This window comes from Salvelinus sp. IW2-2015, unplaced genomic scaffold (assembly GCF_002910315.2).
Source record: "Salvelinus sp. IW2-2015 unplaced genomic scaffold, ASM291031v2 Un_scaffold2989, whole genome shotgun sequence".
NCBI classification, from domain to species: Eukaryota; Metazoa; Chordata; class Actinopteri; order Salmoniformes; family Salmonidae; genus Salvelinus; species Salvelinus sp. IW2-2015.
In genome coordinates this window covers 41,313-66,851 of record NW_019944283.1, presented here as the reverse complement: position 1 = coordinate 66,851, position 25,539 = coordinate 41,313, and the positions used below count along the sequence as shown (strand labels likewise).

The following is a 25,539-nucleotide window of genomic DNA, read 5'->3' as shown; positions in this document are numbered from 1 at the left end:
GTATTAGGAGTCTGTAGTAAGGTAGGGATTATAGTCTTAGTAAGGTATGGGGGATATGGAGATTTATTAGTAGGTAGGGGATATAGGTCTTAGTAAGGTAGGGGGATATGAGGCTTAGTAAGGTAGGGGAATTTGGATATGAGTCTTAGTAAGGTAGGGGATATAGAGCTAGTAGTAGGGGAGGTTATAGAGTCTTATGTAAGGTAGGGGTTAATCAGAGTCTTAGTAGGTAGGTGGTTATAGAGTCTTGTGGTAGGGCGTACAGTAGAGTCTTAGTAAGGTAGGGGGATATAGAGTCTTAGTAAGGTAGGGGATATAGAGTCTTAGTAAGGTAGGGGGTTATAGAGTCTTAGTAAGGTAGGTGGTTATAGAGTCTTAGTAAGGTAGGGGGTTATAGAGTCTTAGTAAGGTAGGGGATATAGAGTCTTAGTAATGTAGGGGGATATAGAGTCTGTGTATCCCTCTGATATACCTTACTAAGACTCTCTATCCCTCTGATATACCTTACTTAGACTCTCTATCCCTACAATGCATTGCAGCTTGAAGATCTATTGCGCTGTTCAGTGCAACACACACACACACACACACACACACACACACACACACACACACACACAGGTGGTCTGAGTTCACTGCATAGTTTCAGAGGAATGTTACGTGTTGATTTCCCTACAGTATCTGTGGATGTACCTTTTGCAGTCAGGTCTATTATAATATGCAGATTATTCTAGATGGAATTGATCATATCTACATTTTGTGTCTCCTAGTCATCCAGTAATGTTACTCAGTGACGTAAAGTGATTGAATCTTGTCTGTAAACAGTACCCATCGCAGTGGAAGAAGAGATGGCCTGTACAAAGACAACTTGCTGCTGCGGGGCTGTACTATCCGCAACACAGAGGAGTGTGTGGGSATAGTCATCTATGCAGGTAAACACCCCGGCTCTTTCCTTTCTCCTTACCTCCTTTCCTCCCAATCACAATGCATTGGAGGACAAGGTCAAAGAGGTAAAGGCAGCCCGATATACACCCTGACTCTCTCTCAATTAGTCTTTCCTCAGTTCCTCTCACCTCCTTCTCAAAAAGCATTGGAGGAGAAGGTTCGAGAGAAGGTTCGAGAGAACCTTGACCGATCATCTCCTCCAAATGGGGTTTGGAAGCGAGCAAGGAGAGAAGGAGCCTCTGTTTTACGACACCCAGTCTCTGTATGACATCTGGGTCCATATCCATAACGTTTCTGAGGCGGAGTGCTGATCTGAGATCTGTCCATATAATCCTATTCATTATGATCTAAGAAGGAAAACTGATCTGAGATCTGTCCATATAATCCTATTCATTATCGATTAAGAAGCGAACAACTGGATTGAGATCTGTCCATATTCTCTTCATTATGATCTAAGAAGGAAAACTGATCTGAGATCTGTCCATATAATCCTATTCATTATGATCTAAGAAGGAAAACTGATCTGAGATCTGCCCATATAATCCTATTCATTATGATCTAGAAGGGAAACTGATCTGAGATCAGCACTTATCTGTTATCTGATCTGAGATCAGCACTTATCTGTTATCTGATCTGAGATCAGCACTTGTGGATGCTGTCCCTGTCCTGTATGAAGTGTGTGTTAACAGCCAGTTGTGTTGTAGGTCATGAGACTAAAGCCATGCTGAACAACAATGGCCCCCGCTACAAACGCAGTAAACTGGAGAAACAGATGAACGTGGACGTGGGCTGGTGTGTTATCATCCTATTGGTCATGTGCCTGTTCTCTGCTATCGGTACGTATTGCTATTGGCACACATCATTAGTGTGTCCCAAAGGGTAAACTACGTTCCCCAAAGGGCTGAAAGGGTTGGCACACATCATTAGTGTGTCCCATGAGGTAAACTACGTTCCCCAAAGGGCTGAAAGGGTTTAAGTCAGACAGTCCTGTTGAAAGCTATTGGCACGTAAGAGGATGTCCTCTACAAAACGGACTCCTGTTTTTGAAAGAGTTCCAACATATGGGACCTTTATTAAACTCAGCAACAAAAAAAGAAAAGAAACGTCCTCTCACTGTCAACTGCATTTATTTTCAGCCAAGTTAACATGTGTAAATATTTGTATGAACAAAACAAGATTCAACAACTGAGACCTAAACTGAACAAGTTCCACAGACATGTGACTAACAGAAATGGAATAATGTGTCCCTGAACAAAGGGGGGGTCAAAATCAAAAGTAACAGTCAGTATCTGGTGTGGCCACCAGCTGCATTAAGTACTGCAGTGCATCTCCTCATCATAGACTGCACCAGATTTGCCAGTTCTTGCTGTGAGATGTTACCACACTCTTCCACCAAGGCACCTGCAAGTTCCCGGACATTTCTGGGGGGAATGGCCCTCGCCCTCACCCTCCGATCCATGACGGACCCTCCACTTCCAAATCATTCCCGCTCCAGAGTACTGGCCTCGGTGTAACGCTCATTCCTTCGACGATAAACGCAAATCCGACCATCACCCCTGGTGAGGCAAAACCGCGACTCGTCAGTGAAGAGCACTTTTTGCCAGTCCTGTCTGGTCCAGCGACGGTGGGTTTGTGCCCATTGTTGCCGGTGATGTAAGGCAGGTCCTCACCAGACAACAGCCTACAAGCCCTCAATCCAGCCTCTCTCAGCCTATTGCGGACAGTCTGAGCACTGATGGAGGGATTGTGCGTTCCTGGTGTAACTCGGGCAGTTGTTGTTGCCATCTTGTACCTGTCACGCAGGTGTGATGTTCTGATGTACCGATCCTGTGCAGGTGTTGTTACACGTGGTCTGCCACTGCGAGGACGATCAGCTGTCCGAAAGTATGGCGCCTGACAATATCACATAACAATAAACAATTACACACAAAGACATGGAGGGGAACAGAGGACTAAATACATGCAGTGTGGTTAGGGAATGAAAACCAGGTGTGMAATATAACAAGACAAAACAAATGGACATATGAGAAATGGAGCGGCGATGGCTAGAAAGCCGGTGACGTCGAACGCCGCCCGAACAAGGAGAGGAGCCGACTTTGCCGGAAGTCGTGACACACTGGCCGCATCTGGAGTCCTCATGCCTCCTTGCAGCATGCCTAAGGCACGTTCACGCAGAAGAGCAGGGACTCTGGGCATCTTTATTTTGGTGTTTTTCAGAGTCAGTAAAAAGGCCTCTTTAGTGTCCTAAGTTTTCATAACTGTGACCTTAATTGCCTACTGTCTGTAAGCTGTTAGTGTCTTAACGACCGTTCCACAGGTGCATGTTCCCATTAATTGTTTATGGTTCATTGAACACGCATGGGAAACAGTGTTTAAACCCTTTACAATGAAGATCTGTGAAGTTTTTTTGGATTGTTATGGATTGTCTTTGAAAGACAGGGTCCTGAAAAAGGGATGTTTCTTTTTTTTCGGAGTTTATAACCAAAAATGTCCCAATCTAGTTGTTAGACATTGGTTAGCTCTGTGGTATGCAGACGTATCAGCAACTTGTGACAGTTGATCACAAACGGGTTCTGAAACTAAACCCTAAACCCTCTAAACTTCCTGTCTCTTTCTGGTGTTCAATGGAAAGTGTACATTTTAAATACTTGACTCAATAGAAGGATATATTGTACTTACCTCAGGATTCCTGGCAACTGTTACTGAGGGAACTACCCTGGTTTAATAGAACAAATTAAATTACCTATTGTAATGAATTTACTTTGTTGGTTTGTCGGGGATGTGCCAGATGTACAGGTACATAATGTCCCAGAGGATAGCACTTCAAAGTATCGATTTAAACACTTGTTCCCAAAGTCGCCCTCAATGGTAAAACATGGACGTAGAAGATATACAGGACAGCCTGTCACAAGGCCACAAACATGGACAGGACAGCTGTAACAGGCCACAAACCATGGGACAGGACAGCCTGTCACAAGGCACACAACTGGACAGGACAGCCTGTCACAAGGCCACAAAACATGGACAGGACAGCCCTGTCACAAGGCCACACAACATGGACAGGACAGCCTGTCACAAGGCCACAAACATGGACAGGACAGCCTGTCACATAGGCCACAAAACCATGGACAGGACAGCTGTCACAAGGCCACAACATGGACAGGACAGCCTGTCACAGGCCACAAACAATGGACAGGAACAGCCTGTCACAAGCCCACGAAACACTGGACAGGACAGCCTGTCACAAGGCCACAAACATGGACAGGGACAGCCTGTCACAAGGCCCACAAACATGGACAGGACAGCCTGTCACAAGGCCACAAACATGGACAGGACAGCCTGTCACAAAGGCCACAAAAACATGGACAGGACAGCCTGTCACAAGGCCACAAACATGGACTAGACATAACAGACAGCCTGTCACAAGGCCACACACATGACGAGACTATTCATGACAGCCTGTCACAAGGCCCAAACATGGACAGGACAGCCTGTAACAAGCCACAAACATGGACAGGACAGCCTGTAACAAGGCCACAAACATGTGGACAGGAACAGCGCTGTAAAGGCACAAACATGGACAGGACAGCCTGTAACAGGCCACAACATGGACAGAACTGTAGAAGATATACATGACAGCCTGTAACAAGGCCACATCTTTTCTTGCTGTTATGACCTGAACCTGATTTTGATTTAATTGATTGACCTAATTGACCTGTTGATTCTCCAGGGGTTGTGGATGTAGTTGGTCTATAATTACCTTTGACCTTGTTGTCTTAGGTCATGGGTTGTGGATGTATCAGTACGGAGATAAGAGACCCGTGTTTGATTGTTCTTAGTCCTGAAGGAGCGACCTGTCGCCTGTCCTGTCTGCCGTCTATCTCTTCCTCACCATGATTATCGTCTTTCAGGTACGTCCTCACTATTCAATTCAATTCCCTCTCACTCCCACTATTCAATTCAATTCCCTCCCTCTCGACCCCTCTATTCAATTCAATTCCCTCCCTCTCGACACCCTCTATTCAATTCAATTCCCTCCCTCTCGACCCCTTCCTATTCAAATTCAATTCCCTCCTCTCGACCCCTCTATTCCAATTCAATTCCCTCCCTCTCGACCCTCTATTCAATTCAATTCCCTCCCTCTCGACCCCTCTATTCAATTCAATTCCCTCCCTCTCGACCCCTACTATTCAATTCAATTCCCTCCCTCTCGACCCCTCTATTCAATTCAATCCCCTCCCTCTCGACACCTCTATTCAATTCAATTCCCTCCCCTCGACACCTCTATTCAATTCAATTCCCTCCCTCTCGACCCCTCTATTCATTCATCCCCGACCCTCTATTCAATTCAATTCCCTCCTCTCGCACTCTATTCAATTCAATTCCTCCCTCTCCATCACCTCCCGATCTATTCAATTCAATTCCCTCCGTCCTCGACACCCTCTATTCAATTCAATTCCTCTCACTCCTCTCGACCCCTCTATTCAATTCAATTCCTCTCCTCCTCTCGACCCTCTATTCAATTCAATTCCCTCCCTCTCGACCTCTATTCAATTCAATTCCCTCCCTCTCGACCCCTCTAATTCATATTCGCTCCTCTCGACCCCTCATCAATTCAATTCCTCCTCTCGACCCCCTCTATTCAATTCAATTCCCTCCTCTCGACCCTCTATTCAATTAATTCCCCTCCCTCAATCCCTCTATTCTTCCCTCCCCTCGCCCCTCTATTCAATTAATTCCCCTCCCTCTCGACCCTCTATTCAATTCATTCCCTCCCTCGACACCCTCTATCTTCATTCAATTCCCTCCTCTCGACCCTCATTCAAATTCAATTCCCTCCCTCTCGACCCTCTATTCAATTCAATTCCCTCCCTCTCGACCCCTCTATTCAATTCCAATTCACTCCCTCTCGACACCTCTATGTCAATTCAATTCCTCCTTCGACACTTATTCAATTCATTCCCTCCCTCTCGACACCGTCTATTCAATTCAATTCCCTCCCTCTCGAACCTCTATCTCTTCCATCTAAATTCGCTCTCACTCCCTCTCGACCTCGTTAAAATTCGCTCTCACTCCCTCTCGACCCCTCTATTCAATTCAATTCCCTCCTCTCGACCCTCTATTCAATTCAAATTTCCCTCCCTCTCGACCCCTCTATTCAATTCAATTCCCTCCCTCTCGACCCTCTATTCAATTCAATTCCCTCCCTCTCGACCCGCTCATTCAATTCAATTCCCTCCCTCTCGACCCCTCTATTCAACTCAATTCCCTCCTCTCGACCCTCTATTCCAATTCCTCTCCTCCCTCTCGACCCTCTATTCAGAGGTCAATTCCCTCCCTCTCGACCCCTCTATTCAATTCAGTGGGCTTTATTGGCATGGAAAACATACACTTAGTGTACAACACATTAAGAATAAATCAAATCAAAGTTTATTTGTCACGTGCACTATTTTTGTGACATGGATTGTGTATGTGTGCCATTCAGAGGGTGAATGGGCAAGATAAAATATTTAAGTGCCTTTTGAACAGGTATGGTAGTAGGTGCCTGTCACACCGGTTTGACTGTGTCAAGAACTGCAACGCTGCTGGGTTTTTCACACTCAACAGTTTCCTGTGTGTATCAAGAATGGTCAACCACCCAAAGGACATCCAGTCAACTTGACACAACTTTAGGAAGCATTGAAGACAACATGGGTCAGCATCCCTGTGGAACGCTCTCAACACCTTGCAGAGTCCATGCCCCGACGAATTGAGGCTGTTCTGACGGCAAAGGGAGGGGGGAGGGTGCAACTAAATATTAGGAAAGTGTTCCTAATGTCTGGTGTACTCGGTGTATGTTAACATTGCCAAAGCAAGTGAATTAGACAAACAAAAGGGAAATAAACCATTGGAAATTAACAGTAAACGTTACACTCACAATAGTTTTAAAAGAATAAAGACATTTCAAATGTTAGTGTTTTAACAATGTGCAAGTATAAAAGGGAAAATAAATGAGCATAAATGTGGATTGTATTTACAATGGTGTTTGTTCTTCACTGGTTGCCCTTTTCTTGTGGCAACAGGTCACAAATCTTGCTGCTGTGATTTCACACTGTGGTATTTCACCCAGTAGATATGGGAGTTTATCAAAAATTGGATTTGTTTTGAAATTCTTTGTGGGTCAGTGTAATCTGAGGGAAATATGTGTCTCTAATAAGGTCATGCAGGAGGTTAGGGATAGAATATGACTTTATTCTCCATCCCGGTTGGACATTTATCTTTTTGCATCACCTTCCATTAAAAGGATCCCATCCACATTTAAATTCAGTCCCATCATACTGCATAAACTAACAACATAGAGGACATTGATATTGTAATGACCTGACTCGATCATAAATTAACAATTGTCCAGACAGAGGTTTGAGTTTGCGAATTGACGGTTTATTAAACCAACTTTACACAGGCTACTGTTTGGCCGTAGCCCACGCCAAATAAATGAACGATAACCACAAGCCAATCGTGACCTTCTCTTGTGAAGCCCAGACGTAAGAGGGAGAACAAAGGCTAAACCTGGTCTTAACATCCAATGCTCCACCCCCCTGCCTCAACCCCCCTCCACGCCACTCCGCCAACCGCCACGATGCCCGGCATCAGAACATTCCAGGCATTCCCGTGATTGGGAGATAGCAGGTTGATTGACATGTCGGACCCCGCGAACACTGGGTACTGGTCAGTACAACACAACCACCTACTAGCCTAACACATAACACACAGCTGTCTGTGCTGGTCGCTACAATATATTCACTCACAACCTACCACTGTCCCAACTGGACTGGATAGATAAGTGGCAGTCAGACGTTTTGACACACCTACTCAAGGGTTTTTCTTTATTATCAATATTTTCTACGTTGTAGAATAATGGTGAAGACATCAAAACTATGAAATAACACACATATGGAATCATGTAGTAACCAAAAGAAGTGTTAAACAAATCCACATGTATTTGAGATTCTTCAAAGTAGCCACCCTTTGCATTGATGACAGCTTTGCACACTCTTGGCATTCTCTCAACCAGCTTCATGAGGAATGCTTTTCCAACAGTCTTGAAGGAGTTCTCACATATGCTGAGCACTTGTTGGCTGCTTTTCCTTCACTCTGTGGTCCAACTCATCCCAAACCATCTCAATTGGGTTGAGGTCGGGTGATTGTGGAGGCCAGGTCATCTGATGCAGCACTCCGTCACTCTCCTTGGTCAAATAGCCCTTATTCAGCCTGGAGATGTATTGGGTCATTGTCCTGTTGAACAAAAAAACGATAGTAACAATAAGCGCAAACCAGATGGGATGGCGTATCGCTGCATAATGCTGTGGTAGCCATGCTGGTTAAGTGTGCCTTGAATTTGTCATGACTCCTTGGTGAGGATCAAAATGACCCTTTAGCTAGGCAAATATTTGAGGGTAGCCAGACCACAGGAGAGGAGAGGATGTGAGTTTGGCCTGTTTTATGACTTAAATAATTTGCAGAAACTCTCCTATTGGCTCTGCAGAATGGGAATGCTGAAAATCCTTTGTTACACAGAGAATTTGCCACCAAAACTTCATCAAACAATAGATAATGGGACAATCTATTTCAACATGTGTCAATTTTGTGATGTCATTAAAATGAAGAAAAAAAAGACGATATAATGGAGACAGAGCTTTCACACTGTGTAGATCAGATTCACATCTACATGTTGTAAAAAAAAAAAAATGTATATGATTAAATATGAAACTGTTTTTGAAAATATATAAATGTGATTTTATTTTATTTTCTAAATGAGAATTGTGTTTCATGCAAACTTGTGCCCAGTCAGTAGCCACGCCCACGTGAGCTCAGAGTTCATGTCAACATGATGGAACCGCCTTTCCGACCAGAGTGCTTAAAAGGACTCGCTAACGACATTTACATTAGACCAAAACATGCCGGGTTGCAAAGTGGTCCGAGCGGTACCCTGAATAATCAACCATTTGAGACCAGAGAACGTGAGGATGCATTTGTATAGAGGTGAAATTCTTGGACCGGCGCAAGACGAACGAAAGCGAAAGCATTTGCCAAGAATTAGTAAAAACATTTTACTGTGTAGCCCGGTTAAGAGCGTAGTGCAGTGCAGTGCAATCAGATTTTACATTTACGTCATTTAGCAGACACGTTGAAATGGTTAAAACTACAAGACCAGACAGCGTGGAGCGGTGGCTACACGGCTGAAGACCCTCTGAAACTCCCTTTGAAACTCGCCGATTTGAAGAAGGTAAAGACACAAGACCAAACATTCAGTCTGCAGCTGGGTACATTCAACCAAAGACGAGAGGGTCGACCCTCTCACCACCGTGTGGTACACCTGAAGTATCCATTCTAAGAACACTCCAAGACATTGAAGCATACAACTAAGGACATTGTGACCTCTGGTGGACAACCAGAGACTTACATCGAACTACTCCCCATAGACGGATTGAGTGGTTTCAACAGAGACTACAGAGAAACACATTTATGCGTAAATATATATTGCATTTGTAATCCGAATGAGCGGTTGTTAGGGTGCTAAATATTCTGGCTACAGTGAGGGTAGTTTCCTAATGTATGTACGATAAGTTCTCTTTGTCTCCCCCTCCTTACCTACCCATCTCTTCCATTGCATAACCAAACGGTCATGCTTTTGTTAGTCCACTAGGGACCTGTTATCATTGTATTATGTATGGAATCAAAGACCTGTGCTGTGTGTGTGTTTACGTATTCTGTGTGAGGATTTAGTTAGTTAGTAAATAATTAAGCCAATTTGTGTATCGCTGATTCATCAGTTAGGCTAGCGTTCGTCAAGGATTATGCGGTGTTCAGAATGAGACAGGTAATAATTAATAATTGACTTATTGATGTAAGAGATATCTATATATCTTTAGAGTAAGTCGGGAGATGGTCACTCTTTAAACAACTTTTCCCATGGTTCCCTAATATTCCTAATGAGTTAATTGTTAAAGGATTTAATTGAATCGAGTGTCAATTAAACATAGTAGGTAATTATTCGATAAATAAGTCATTACATTAATGATAGTCTTGTCATATTCTAAATAAATCAGTGTCACCAGCAAAGCACCCCTACAAATGCGGAGATCATCCGTTCACCTACTCTGTGTCTCTGCGAGGACAACGGCCGTTGGAACCGAGTCTCAGATTTCAACTCATCAGACCAAAGGGCAGATTTCCAACGGTGTAATGCCCATTGCTCGTGTTTCTTGGCCCAAACAAGTCTCTTCTTATTATTGGTGTCCTTTAGTAGTGGTTTCATTGCAGCAAATCGACCGTGAATGCCTGATTCACACAGTCTCCTCTGAACTGTTGATGTTGAGATGTGTCTGTTACTTGAACTCTGTGAAGCATCTATTTGGGCTGCAATTTCTGAGGCTGGTAACTTTAATGTACTTATCCTCTGCAGCAGAGGTAACTCTGGGTCTTCCTTTCCTGTGGCGGTCCTCATGAGAGCCAGTTTCATCATCGCGCTTGATTGTTTTTGCGACTGCAGTTGAAGAATCTTTCAAAGTTCTTAATTTTCCGTATTGACTGACCTTCATGTCTTAAAGTAATGATGGACTGTCGTTTCTCTTTGCTTATTTGAGCTGTTCTTGCCAAAATAGGGACTTGGTCTTTTACCAACTAGGGCTATCTTCTGTTTACCACCCCTACCTTGTCACAACACAACTGATTGGCTAAAACACATTAAGAAGGAAAGAAATTCCACAAATTAACTTTAACAAGGCACATCTGTTAACTGAAATGCATTCCAGGTGACTACCTCATGAAGCTGGTTGAGAGAATGCCAAGAGTGTGCAAAGCTGTCATCAATGCAAAGGGTGGCAACTTTGAAGAATCTCAAATATAAAATATATTAGGATTTGCGTTTACACTTTTTTGGTTTCTACATATTATTTAATAGTTTGGATTTCTTCACTATTATTCTACAATGTAGACAATAGTAAAATAAAGAAAAACTGTTGAATGAGTAGGTGTGTCCATTGATACAATTTACTTTGCATTTAGTAGTCCAACAGCACAACGAACAAATTAATGTTTCTTCTTGGCCATGGGCATTCTGGGAAGCCTCTCGAACTGAGGATGCAGAGAGTTGGAGGGGTCGCCAACAAAGTGCAGCTCAGATTCTACCTATAAACTGTTTCCCCTTTAGTATGGTAGAAACCCTTAATTTCCCCATGTACCAGCAGCACAAAGTTCAATAAAAGTCTCCAGATACATTTGCCCCAACACATACGTCTTCTATCAGAGCTATATATGACTGTGTTGTCTTTGTCTTAAGGTGTTAGTCACGTAAATGCCTCCGTCTACAACCTTGTCAGTCACAAGCCACCTCAAGCTTTGTCTCCCACAAAGCTCTGTTTTTGTCTGAAATGGAATCTGTGGTATTCTCTCTCCTGWTCCTAAGTGTGTTGATCAGATACAAGAAAGAAGAAGAAGGCAAGAAACAGTATGTGAACCCTTTGGAATTACCTGGATTTCTGCATAAATTGGTCATCAAATTGATCTGATCTTCATCTGAGTCACAACAATAGACAAACAGTCTGCTTAAACTAATAACACATCAGCAATTATATGTTCATGTCTTATTGAACACACTGTGTAAACATTCACAGTGCATGGTGGGAAAAGTATATGAACCCTTGGATTTAATAACTCCTTTGGCAGCAATAACCTCAACCAAACGTTTTCTGTAGTTGCAGATCGGACCTGCACAACGGTCAGGAAGAATTTTGGACCGTTCCTCTTTACAAAACTGTTTCAGTTCAGCAATATTCTTGGGATGTCTGGTGTGAACCGCTCTCTTGAGGTCATGCCACAGCATCTGTCGGGTTGAGGTCAGGACTCTGACTGGGCCACTCCTGAAGGCGTATTTTCTTCTGTTGAAGCCATTCTGTTGTTGATTTACTTCTGTGTTTTGGGTCGTTGTCCTGTTGCATCAACCAACTTCTGTTGACCTTCATTTGGTGGACAGATAGCCTTACATTCTCCTGCAAAAAAGTATTGATAAACTTGGGAATTCATTTTTCCATCGACGATAGCAAGCTGTCCTGAGGCAGCAAAGCGGCACCAAACCATGATGCTCCCTCCACCAGACTTTACAGTTGGGTTGAGGTTTTGATGTTAGTGTGCTGTGTGTTGTTTTCTCCTCACATAGTGTTGTGTGTTCCATATTATGTGGACAGTTTCATCTGTCCACAGAATATTTTGCCAGTAGCGCTGTGGAACATCCAGGTTCTCTTTTGAATACTTCAGACATGCAGCAATGTTGTTTTTGGACAGCAGTGGCTTCTTCCGTGGTGTCCTCCCATGCACACCATTGTTGTTTAGTGTTTTACGTATCGTAGACTTATCAACAGAGATGTTAGCATGTTCCAGAGATTTCTGTAAGTCTTTAGCTGACACTCTAGGATTCTTCTTAACCTCATTGAGAATTCTGCGCTGTGCTCTTCCAGTCATCTTTGCAGGACGGCTACTCCTAGGGAGAGTAGAAACAGGGCTGAACTTTCTCCATTTATAGACAATTTGTCTTACCGTGGACTGATGAACATCAAGGCTTTTAGAGATACTTTTGTAATCCTTTCCAGCTTTATGCAAGTCAACAATTCTTAATCTTAGGTCTTCTGAGATCTCTTTTGTTCGAGGCATGGTTCACATCAGGCAATGCTTCTTGTGAATAGCAAACTCAAATTTTGTGAGTGTTTTTTTATAGGGCAGGGCAGCTCTAACCAACATCTCTAATCTCGTCTCATTGATTGGGACTCCAGGTCAGCTGACTCCTGACTCCAATTAGCTTTTGGAGAAGTCATTAGCCTAGGGGTTCACATACTTTTCCCAACCTACACTGTGAATGTTTAAATGATGTATTCGATATAGACGAGAAAAATACAATTTGTGTGTTATTAGTTTAAGCACACTGTGTGTGTCTGTTGTGACTTAGATGAAGGTCAGATCATATTTATGACACACTTGTATGCAGAAGTCCAGGGGTTTTCCAAAGGCTTCTAATAGTTTCCACCTGTAGACGTCTCCCTTCACATCCATGTCAGTTACAAGTCACCACAATGATTTTTTACAATGTATCCACCAAAGACACAGGATGTTGCCCAAATGGTCAATAGGGCGCTAAGTAGTGCACTATGTAGGGAATAGGGCGCTAAGTAGTGCACTATATAGGGAATAGGGCGCTGGTCCTAAGTAGGTCACTATGTAGGGAATAGGGCGCTGGTCCTAAGTAGTGCACTATGTAGGGAATAGGGCGCTGGTCCTAAGTAGTGCACTATGTAGGGAATAGGGCCGCTGGTCCTAAGTAGTGCACTATGTAGGGAATAGGGCGCTGGTCCTAAGTAGTGCACTATGTAGGGAATAGGGCGCTGGTCCTAAGTAGTGCACTATATAGGGAATAGGGTTCCATTTGGAACACATGCTCACATGCTCAGTCATCTGTCCTGTCAGAGCTATACATGACTGTGTTGGGTTTCCTGCTCTTGTTGTTGTCTCCCACCAAAGACGTCTTTGTCTGTAATAGAATCTCCTCCGTCTTCAGATCCTGATCCCCGTCTCGCTGTTCGTGTCCATAGAGATTGTGAAGATCTGCCAGGTGTATTTCATCCATCAGGACCAAGACCTGTACGATGAGGAGACGGACTCTCATCTGCAGTGTCGAGCTCTGAACATCACCGAAGACCTTGGGCAGATGCAGTACATCTTCTCCGACAAGACCGGAACACTCACAGAGAACAAGATGGTGTTCAGGAGATGTACGGTGGCCGGGGTGGAGTATAGTCACGATGCCAACGGTGAGACGGTAGGGGTACGGTGAGACGGTAGGGGTACGGTGAGACGGTAGGGGTACGGTGAGACGGTATGGGTACGGTGAGACGGTAGGGGTACGGTGAGACCAGACCGTAGGGGTACGGTGAGACCGTAGGGGTACTGTACTGTAGGGTTACTGTACTGTAGGGTTACTGTACTGTAGGGGTACTGTACTGTAGGGGTACTGTACTGTAGGGTTACTGTACTGCAGGGTTACTGTACTGCAGGGTTACTGTACTGTAGGGTTACTGTACTGTAGGGTTACTGTACTGTAGGGTTACTGTACTGTAGTAAGGGCATTAGACCATACTGTAGGGTTAGGAGAAGGTACTCCCACGACGTGAACAGTGAGGGAGGCCTGGGGTGTATTCATTACACACCAAACAGAATGAAACCGGGTGGGACTAACTGCAAAAAAATGTCAACGTGTTACATTGTGTGGCCTAATGAACATAACCCATCTCACACTGCAGTCTGCTAGATCACACTGTTGTTGTTTATCCAGGAATCAGGAAGTCTGGACCTCTAGTAGCAGTGTTATATTATAATATTCTGTGTGTCTGTCCTCCCCAGCGAGGCGTCTGGCCATGTACCAGGACCTGGTGGACTCAGAGGAGGAGGACTGTACGTCCCACAGTGGCACCTTGCCCAGACGGGACAGCGTCACCAGCAACCAGAGTGCTGCCAAGGTGGTACTCCGCTCCCAGAGCACCAAGTCCCACCGCAGGACTGGCAGTCGGGCCGAAGCCAAGAGGGCCAGCATCCTGTCCAAACACACTGCATTCAGCAGCCCCATGGTACCTATCACTCCATTATTACTCAACACACTGCATTCAGCAGCCCCGTGGTACCTATCACTCCATTATTACTCAACACACTGCATTCAGCAGCCCCGTGGTACTTATCACTCCATTATTACTCAACACACTGCATTCAGCAGCCACCATGGTACCCTATCACTCCATTATTACTCAATCACACTTGTCATATCAGTCAGCCTCCGTAGGTGTCGTGATCGATGATGTTGCACTTTTGAGTATTGGAGTGATAAGTACCACAGCGTGCTGCTTGAATGGCAGTGTGTTGAGTAATAAAAATGGAGTGATAAGTACCCACCCGGGGCTTGCTGAATGCAGAGTGTGTTGAGTATAATGGAGTGATTAGGCACCCCACGCAGGAACCTTATTCACTTTGGCTGAATGTGCCAGTGTGTTGATCCAGTTATTATCTAAACACAATAATCTGGGCATTGTGTAGCAACATTTCAGATAATGCTTTGTAATAGATAAGCATTACAAATAACATCAGCAGCCCCCTGTGGGTGCTTATCGATGCTCGCATTTATGGTAGCTAATACATTAGGATTGGATATTCACAATGGGGCGCTATGTCAGCTAAGGAGCCTGCTGTTCCGTTGGGAGTAATACTATATTCACTCCGAGAGTTGAATTTTACTCAATACCCACACTGCATTCAGCAAGCCACCCGTGGGAGACTCGTTCTCATCGCTACGCATTTAGTTATTGCACATAAACACATAAATGGAGTGATAAGTAACGGGCTGGCTTGATGCCCAGTGTGGTTGAAGAATAATGGAAGTGATAGGTACCACGGGCTACTGAATGCCAGTGGTGTTGAGGTAATAATGATGAGTAATAGGTCACTGCATTCAGCAGCCCGTGGTACTTATCACTAACTATTATGTGAGCTGCAAGCATCACTGCCATGCAATGCAGTCTGAGCTGTCTTGTGGGTCCAGTGTTATAATCAACTTCCCATTAATTTACTGGCAACCTCTTGCACATCTCGCATTCAGGTGCACGCCGACCCCGTCTGTCCGGTAGCTTATCACTCCATTATTTACTCAAACACAACTGCATTCAGCAGCCCCCGTGGTACTTATCATCCATTATTACTCAACACACTGCCATTCAGCAGCCGTGGTACTTATCAGTCCATTATTACTCAACACACTGCATTCAGCAGCCCGTGGTTACTTATCACTCCATTATTACTCAAACACAGAGCTGTGTCATTGGGTACAGCAGGGTATATTCCAATCTTTACTCTACGAGGTTCAGAGTACTGCCCATGCTTTTTTTGTTCTACCGAATTTCATTTTATTGCACTCACTGGGTCCCAGGTCTTAGTTCCCTGGTTAGAGGGTAGAATGGGGGGGAAAGCAGCTTGCGGTCCATAGTTTGAGTTTGAGGGGGATTCTACAGTCATGCGGCAGCAGTGGCCAAGAGGTGGAGAGGGCAGCAGTGGCCAAGAGGTTGGAGAGGGCAGCAGGTGGCCCAGAGGTTGGAGAGGGCAGCAGGTGGCCAAGAGGTTGAAGAGGGCAAAGCAGGTGCCAAGAGGTTGGAAGGGCAGCAGGTGGCCAAGAGGTGGAGAGGGCAGCAGTGCCAAAGAGGTTGGAGAGGGCAGCAGGTGCAAAGGTGGAGAGGGCTGCAGGTGGCCAGAGGTTGAGAGGGCAGCAGGTAAGCCAAGAGGTTGGAAGAGGCCAGCATGTAGCCAAGAGGTTGGAGAGGGCAGCAGGTGGCCAAAAGGTTGGAGAGGGCAGCAGGTGGCCAAGAGGTTGGAGAGGGCAGCAAGGTGGCCAAGAGGTTGGAGAGGGCAGCAGGTGGCCAAGAGGTTGGAGAGGGCTGCAGGTGGCCCAAGAGGTTGTGAGAGGGCTGCATGGTGGCCAGAGGTTGGAGAGGGCAGCAGGTAGCCAAGAGGTTGGAGAGGGCTGCAAGGTGGCCAAATGTTGGATGAGGGGCAGCAGGTAGGAGAGGGCAGCAGGTTGGAGAAGGGCAAGCAGGTAGCCAAGGGGTTGGACGAGCGGCAGCAGTAGAGAGAGGGCAGCAAGGTAGCGCGAGGTTGGAAGGGCCAAGCAGGTAGCCAAGAGGTTGGAGAGGGCAGAGGTGAGCAGAGTAGCCAATATGGAGAGGGCAGCAGGTACGCCAAGAGGTTGGAGAGGGCAGAGGTAGCAAGAGGTTGGAAGGGCAGGGTGAGAGGCAGCAGGTAGCTAAGAGGTTGGAGAGTGGCAGCAGGTTGGAGAGAGGCAGCAGGTAGCCAGAGTTGGAGAGGGCAGCAGTAGCCAAGAGGTTGGAGAGGGCGACAGGTAGCCCAAGAGGTTGGGAATGAGGGCAGCAGGTAGCCAAGAGGTTGGAGAGTTGCAGCAGGTTGGACGAGGGCAGCAGGTAGCCAAGAGGTTGGAGAGGGCAGCATGGTAGCCAACGGGGAGGGGCAGTACATGGGGAGAGGGCAAGACAAGGTGAGAGGCACAGCCAAGAGGTTGGAGAGGGCCAGGCAAGGGGTTTCAGTCAGGTAGCAAAGAGTTGGGAGGAGTGGAGGCCGTGAGAGGAGGGGGGGGGGGAGGGTGGCCAGGGTTGAGAGCAGGCAAGGTTGGAGACCATGCAGAGGTTGGAAGGAGCAGGGCAAGATCGAGAGGCGTGGAAGATGAGGCCATCAAGAGGGTTGGAGAGGGCAGCAGGTAGACAAGAGGTTGGAGAGGGCAGCAGGTGGAAGAGGTTGGACACAGCAGGGCAAGAGTTGGAGAGGGCAGCAGGTGCCAATAGAGGTTGGAGAGGGCAGCAGGTGGCCAAGAGGTTGGAGAGGGCAGCAGGTGGCCAAGAGGTTGGAGAGGGCAGCAGGTGGCCAAGAGGTTGGAGAGGGCAGCAGGTTGGAGAGGCCAGCAGGTAGGAGAGGGCAGCAGGCAACCAGAGTGTCGTTGGTTAGTCAGATGAGTCAAATCTGGTGGGATTCTAAGTATCCTAGATGCCTTTTCCTGCCGTTGTTCCTTTGAAGAAGGCATTTTTATTTTTATTTGACCTTTATTTTAACTAGGCAAGTCAGTTAAGAACAAATTCTTATTTTTAATGACGGCCTAGGAACAGTGGGTTAACTGCCTTGTTCAGGGGCAGAATGACAGATTTGTACCTCGGSGATTCGAACTTGCAACCTTTCGGTTACTAGTCCAACGCTCTAACCACTAGGCTACCTGCCGCACCAGCATAGCTGATCCTGGGGTATGTTTCTGTGTGTAGGTTAAAGGCAGAAAATACACATTTCCATGACCTGAAAATGACAAAAACATTCTTCTCAACCTACTCTCTCTCTTCAACAGGAGAAGGACATCACACCTGACCCCCAGCTCCTGGACAAGGTCAACCACTGCAGCAGCCAGATGACCTTCAAGAGGTTCCACAGCCAATCCCTGTCTAAGCTGCCCTCTGACCTCACTGACATCATCGACTTCTTCATCGCCCTCACCATCTGTAACACAGTGGTGGTGTCATCGCCCAATCAGCCACGACAGAAGGTAGGCAGGCACTGAGTGTACAAAACATTAGGAACACCTTCCTGATATTGAGTTGCACCCCCTTTTGCCCTCAGAACAGCCTCAACTCGTCGGGGCGTGGGACTCTACAAGGTGTTGAAAGCGTTCCACAGGGATGCTGGCCAGGGCATAGAACAGGGGTGTCAAACTCATTCCACGGAGGGCCTAGTGTCTGCAGGTTTTTGGTTTTTCCTTTCAATAAAGCCCTAGACAACCAGGTGTGGGGAGTTCCTTACTAATTAGTGATGTTAATTCATCAATCAAGTACAAGGGAGGAGCGAAAACCCGCAGACACTCGGCCCCCCGTGGAATGAGTTTGACACCTGTGGCATAGAATGAACACCCGTGTCACCCGCGGGTAGGTTTAGATATTGGCGGGTAAGAATGTCTTTCACCAGCCACGTTAGCGTGTAGTCAATTTGCAGGGCTCTACAGTGCCAGCATTACATTTGCATTAGTGAATACAAGTAGTCAAAAGTCAAGTATGAGCATGTGTGTGAGTTTTAGGTATTTCTGTTGTTTTGTTTCATAGCTGCTCATCGCACAAAGAAATACCCAGCAACAGCTTTGCACTGATAGAGACGTGTTTGGAGGCGCTGACAACAGGCGTAACAGTTTGGTCTAATTTACTCAAGTCAGCAAAGTGAGACTTTGTCCTCCTGTTTTATGGCTGTTACCACATTACTACTTACTAATACATGGAGTACAGCAGTATACCACATTACTACTTACTAATACATGATGGAATACAGCAGTATACCACATTACTACTTACTAATAATGATGGACGTAGTCAGCGTATGTGCATTCTACTTACATACAAGTGATGAAATCGCGGTATATACGCCACATTACTACTTACTGATACATGGAGTACAGAGTATACAATTTACTATTTTTACAAATACATGATGAATACAGCAGTCTCAATTACTAACTACTTACTATACATGATGAATACATGAGTAATGCTGCATTCCTACTTACTTTTAATACTGGATTACGAGTGATAGCAGCTAATTAAGGCGTTGGGCTAATGTCTTCTAACCCTCTGTCCGCCCTCTCAGGGGAATGAGGTTTGGGCTGAAGTCCCGTGAAGATATCGAGGACTTCATCAGCGCTTACCTCAGTCGTCTACCAACTCCAACAGCAGCAGCTCTTCCAGCCTACACCGCTCCTGCCACCAGGCGAATTGTCAGTGTCCTCTCCTCCTCCGCGAGGAGCACGCCTGACGAAGTTTAGATGAGGAGAATGCCCTGGAGGTAGGGTGGTTTGGAGCATGCCTTTTCCCGTCATCCTACGCTACCGGGGAGAGCGGGGCCGTAGAGGAAGGGAGCGCTCGCTACAAAGCAGAGTCCTGACGAGGCTGCTCTGGTGTTGGCGGCGCGTGCTACAGAGTGTTCTCGTGGTTGCCTGGCTTACCTGATCAGGTGACGGTGGAGTAACCCTCACTGGGGAAGCTAAGCTTTGAGCTGGTCCACACTCTAGGTTGACTCACGAGAAAAGGATGTCTGTGGTGGTGAGACCACGCTACAGACAATCCCGTCTACCTAAGGGCTGATGTATCATGGACCTCATACACGTTGCTGCCCCCTACAGGTTAGGGGACTCGGACAGCAGGCCAGGGGGGGGTGGTAGGGGACTGGTCCTATGGGTGGCTTGAGTTTATTAGGTATAATATCACATACGTGCTTCAGAAAGTATTCATACCTTGACTTTATATAAGTTTTGGCAAGTCCGTTAGGACATCTCATGAAGAAGTCATTTTTTCAACAATTGGTTTCCAGACATATTATTCTATTTTATATTCCGGTGTATACAATTCCAGTGGTCAGAAGTTTCATACACTAGTTGACTTTAAAACGCTTTCTGGAAAATTCAGAATTTGTATGGCTTTAGAAGCTTCTGATAGGCTAATTGACATATGGAGTCAATTGGAGGTGTACTTGGGATGTATTTCAAGGCCCGCCTTCAACTCAGTGCTCTTTGCTTGACATCATGGGAAATCCTAATCGAAATAGCCAAAGACCTTTCAGAAAACTATTGTAGACTCCACAAGTCTGGTTCATCCTTGGGAGGCAATTTCAAACGCTGAAGGCTACCCACGGTTTCATCTGTACAAAAATGTGCAAGTATAACACCATGGGAACCACGCGTCATACCGTGACGCAGGAAGGAGACGCGGTCTGTCTCCTAGAGATGAACGGTACTTTTGGTAGAAAAGTGCAACTCAATCCAGAACAGCAAAGGACGCATGATGAAGATGCTGGAGGAACAGTAAATATTTCTTATCACAGTAAAGCGGTCTATATCGACATAAAGCCTGAAGCTGCTCAGCAAGGAAGAAGCACTGCTCAAACGCCATAAAACGACAGACTACGGTTTGCAAGCTGCACATGGGGACAAAGATGTACTTTTTGGAAGAAATGTTCTGGTCTGATGAAAACCAAATAGAACTGTTTGGACCATATGACATTGTTATGTTTGACGAAAAGGGGGAGGCTTGTGACGAAGAACCATACATCCAATCGTGAAGCCGGGGTGGCAGCATCATGTTGTGGGGTGCTTTGCTGCAGGAGGGACTGGTGCACTTCAAATAGATGGCATCAGTGAGAGAGGGAAATTATGTGTATATATTGAAGCATAGAACATCTCAGACATCAGTCAGGAGTTAAAGCTTGGTCCGAAATGGTCTTCCAATGGACAATGACCCAAGCATATTTCCAAATGTTTGGGAAAATGGCTTAAGGAACAATGTAAGGTATTGGGAGGGTGGGCATCCACAAGCCTGATAATCCTATAGAGACTTTTGGCGAATGGAAAAAGCTTGTGCGGCAGGAGGCCTACAAAGCTGAACTCGTTCACAGAGCTCTGTCGCGAGATGGCCAAAATCACTGCAACTTTTGCTGGTGCTTGGTTGGAAGGTTACTGAACCGTTTCTGTCCAAGTGGAAAATTTAAAAAGGTCAATGCTATCCAAAATACTAATTGAGTGTTGTAAACTTCTGACCACTGGGGATGTGATGAATAGAATAAAGCTGAAATAAATACTTTCTCCTATTATTCTGACTTAACATTTGCTTTTAAATAAAGTGGTGATCCTAAATGACCTAAGGGGAAATTTTACTAGGTTAAATGTCGGATTGTGAAACAGAGTTTCAATGTATTTGGCGAAGGTGTATGTAAGATTCCGATTAACTGTATTTGGCAGCATTACTTTAGTGTCTTGTTGCAAACAGGATGCTGTCTTTGGATATTTTTATTCTGGGTAAGTTGATCTTTCTTTTCACTCTGTCATTTAGGTTAGTATTGTGGAGTAATACATGTTGTTTGAATCATCTAGTTTTTCGTATAGGCAGCCATAAATGTGTGACCATTTTCAGTCAATTTGGGCTCTGGTGAAATCACTGGCGTTTCCTTCCTTCGGAGCTGAGTTAGGAGGACTCTGTATCTTATTTTAGTGATGGGTGTAATTGGAATAATACACCATCCAAGTGTATTAATACTTCACCATTGCTCAAAGGGATATTCAATGACCAGCAGTGTTCCTTCTGATACAGGGAATGAGCCGCAGCGGGTGTATTCTGATACGGGGTGAAGGCCAGCAGGTTTTATTGCCTGTACGGGAATGAGGCCCAGCAGTTTATTCCTGAATATAGGGATGAGGCGAGCAGGTGTATTCCTGATAATAGGAATGAGGCCAGCAGGTTTAATCTGATATAGGGAATGAGGCCCAGCAGGTTTTATTCTGATGCAGGGAATGAGGCCAGGGGTTTATTCCTGATCAGGGATGAGGCCACGGTTTATTTTCCTGATATAGGAATGAGGCCAGCAGGTGTTTCTGATGCAGGGAATTAGCCCAGCAGGTGTATTTTCTGATGCAGGGAATGAGGCCCAGCAGGTGTTTCCTGATGGCAGGGAATGAGGCCAGCGGGTTTATTATGATGCAGGATGAGGCCCAGCAGGTGTATTCCTGGATTAGGGAATGAGGCCAGCAGGTTATTTCTGATGCAGGGAAAGTGAGGCGCAGCAGGTTTATTGGCTGTACAGGGAATGAGCCAGAGCAGGTGTAATTCTGAATATATGGGATGAGCCCAGCAGGTGTATTCCTGATGCGGGATGAGGCCAGCGGTTCATTCTGATACAGGGAATGAGGCCAGCGGGTGTATCTGGTACAGGGAATGAGGCCTCAGCGGTTCATTGTGATATAGGATGAGGCTCAGTAGGTGAATTCGCTGGCGTTGTAGGACGAGGAAAGTGTGAGTAGGGTCTAAAAAATCGTATAGGCGAAGGTCACACACACAGTCGTTAGTCGTCCAGGAAGCAAAGAGCTACAAGGAGGGTGCTTTTTTCATAATTCTGTGGTACAGCACCGTACAGAACTGTCCAGGGATTGCTTAGCAAAGGCTCCTGCCATGCCGATTTCTCTGCCCAGACAAGCAGTGAAGTGAAGTTTTCCAGGACATAGGAGACCGAGTTGGGGTTTTAAAAATGCGTGAGTTGTGAACCTGACTTGGAAGTCCTTTGGTGTGGAGCGATGTTTTGGAAGAAGTTTTGTGAAGCGATTGTTTTTAAAAAAGTCACGTATTCAGTGAGCAGTTGTGACAGGGCTTTTTGAAGACAGATGGTACGACCCATGTAGTGTGACCTGCCAGTATATGCAACAGGGTTTCTTGGATGGATCAAAACGCTGGTCTTGAAAACCTGCATAATGTATTCAGTATTGGGTCCTGTGTGAATGCTCATCTCAGCAGTCATAAATGAAGGAGGGTTGAACTGTAATAGAAAGTTTATCCTTGTATACCTTGAATAAATGAAGCACCTTTTGTATTGGCAAGACCTTTGGTAACCTTGGGTACCTTGCACTTGTAGCCTTGGTAAATGCACCTTGGTAACCTTGGTACTGCAGCCTTGGTAACCTTCGGTACTGCACTTGGGTACCTTGGTAACCTTGGTAACTGATCTTGTCAAGCTTGGTAACTGCACCTTGGTAACCTTGGTAAGCTTGCACTTTTGGTAACCTTTTGTATGCAACCTTGGTAACTTGGGTAAGTGCACTTGGTACCTTGGTAACGTGCAGCACTTGGTAGGTCTGGTTAATGCATCTTGGTACTTGGTAACTGCACTTGTACTTGGTAACTGGACCTGGTAGCTTGGTATACTGCACTTGGTAACTTGGTAATTGAACTTGGTAACCTGGTAACTGCCCTTGGTACCTTGGTAACTGCACTTGTACCTTTGTAACTGCACCTTGGTAGCCTTGGTAATGACCTTGGTAGCCTTGGTAAACGTGCACTTGGTACCTTGGTATGCCCTTGGTAACCTTGGTAACTGCACTTCGTAACCGTTGGTATGCAACCTTGGTAACTGAACTTGGTAACTGCCACTTGGTACCTTGGTTAAGCTGCACGCTTGGTACCTGGTAACTCACCTTGGGCTTGGTAACTGCCCTTGGTAGCCTTGGTAACTGACTTGGTACTTGGTACTGCACCTTGTAGCCTTGTAATGCACCTTCGTAACCTTGGTACTGCCTTGGTACCTTGGTAACTGCACTTTGTAACATTGTAACTGCATCTCTGTAGCCTGTGGTTAATGCAACCTTGGTACCTTGTATGCACCTTGGTACACATTGGTACTGCACTTGGTAACCTTGGTAACTGCACTTGGTAACTTGGTAACTGAAACTTGGTACTGCAACCTTGGTAACCTGGTAACTGCGGTAAATCAAGAGAGAGGTTGGGTGCTGTTTTATCTGCTTCTTTTTCTCGCGTTATCTTGAAACGATCGCTGGATTCATTTTTCTCCGTTATCTGACGTCCTGGGATTCATTTGTGAACGTGATATGGTTTGATTTGTCCAGTCAAATGGCACCGCTATTTAAATGTTGTTTATTTTGACAGGGCATAAGGGGTTTGCCATTTGGGACAACAACTTGTGTTAGAGTGTTCGAACGTCCATCATTTGAACGCTCTCTGTAGCCAAAGTTCAACAGGCTTTTTACTAACTGCTTTTCAGGGATGTGTGGGACTTTTTTTGTAGTTTAGTTTATAGACGAGGCAAGTCTTTGGGACAGAGTTCTAATCTACCCCTAGACCAGCTCCTCTGAATAGTGTCAAAGATTTTAATAATAACCAAGATAAACTACAGCTGTTGTTTCCTAAGGGAGAGACAAGAGGGGAGGTGGGCAGAGCCGAGCAGGAGTGAGATCCTATTTGGTGCGTTTATAGCCGTATTCGTGAGGGAATGCGTACTCTGAGTGCGCGTGTGCAATAAATCGATTCGCCCTTGCATCTACAAACGTCACTCTGGTCGTAACAGATATTCGGTTTTGTAGAGAGAATGTGTTGAGTGTTTGACTAGATGAGAACATTTGCAGAATGTTCGGCCAAAATCCATCCTGTCTCATCTTTCCAACTGTCAGCACTTGGCTTCGCCTCTCACACCTATATTGGGGGGTGCTGAATGCAATGGGATGCTTCAATTTATTATGCATCTCAGATTTTCAGATCCCCACTTGTTCTCATGACCGCGCAGCTCTGGGTTCCTCAGCCCAGCCAGCTCTTTCTCATCCCAGCTCAGCTTGTTCCTCATCCCAGACCACTCTGTTCTCTCGCAGCCGCTCTTTCCTATCCCAGCCAGTCTGTTGCTCATCCCAGCGCAGCTCTGTTATCAGCCCCCAAGCGCTCTGTTCCTCAGCCCAGCCAGCTCTGTTCCTCAAGGCCCCCAGCCCAGCTCGTTCTCATCCCCCCAGCCAGCTCTGTTCCTCTCGCCAGATCTGTTTCCATCCCGCAGCTTGTTCCTATCCAGCTCTGTTCCTCATCCCCCAGGCTCTGTTTCCTCATCCTTCGCTCTGTCTCATCCCAGCTCTGTTCTCCCCCAGTCTGTTCTCAGCCCAGCTCTGTTCCTCAGCCCAGCTCTGTTCCTCATCGCCAGCTTGTTCTCATGCCCAGCCACTCTGTTTCTCAGTCCCTCAACTAATGTTCCTCATCCAGCTCTGTTTCCATCCCAGCCAGCTACTGTTCTAGCCCCAGCCACTCTGTTCTCAGCCCAGCCAGCTTGTTCTCTTCCCCCAGCCCAGCTCTGTTCTATCCCAGCTCTGTTCCCAGGCCCAGTTGTTCCTCGCCCAGTCTGTTCCTCATCCCAGCCCAGCTCTGTCTCCTCATCCCCCGCCCGTCTGTTTCTCATCCCCAGCTATGTTCCTCATCCCGCGCTCTGTTCCTCATTCCAAAGATCGCTGTTCTCATCGCACAGCCAGCTCTGTTCCTTCATCCCCAGTCTGTTTCTCATCCCCGCTCTGTTCCATGCCCCAGCTCTGTTCCTCATCCAGTCTGTTCCTGCTCCCCAGCCCAGCCTGTTCCTCTCCCCCAGCCACTCTGGTTCTCATCCCAGCCAGCTCTGTTCCTCCCCCAGCCAGCTCTG

At 46.0% G+C, this 25,539-nt stretch overlaps 1 protein-coding gene across 1 annotated transcript in view; it reads left to right on the top strand.

Annotated features, from left to right (window-relative positions):
* The window catches only part of atp10a (ATPase phospholipid transporting 10A), a 65,887-nt gene that overhangs the window by 9,490 nt on the left and 30,858 nt on the right, over positions 1 to 25,539 (top strand). Inside the window, 6 exon segments of the mRNA XM_070440776.1 lie at positions 823 to 929; positions 1,647 to 1,778; positions 4,723 to 4,853; positions 13,529 to 13,781; positions 14,371 to 14,594; positions 17,909 to 18,103. Of these exon segments, the coding sequence (XP_070296877.1) occupies positions 823 to 929; positions 1,647 to 1,778; positions 4,723 to 4,853; positions 13,529 to 13,781; positions 14,371 to 14,594; positions 17,909 to 18,103 (1,042 nt within the window).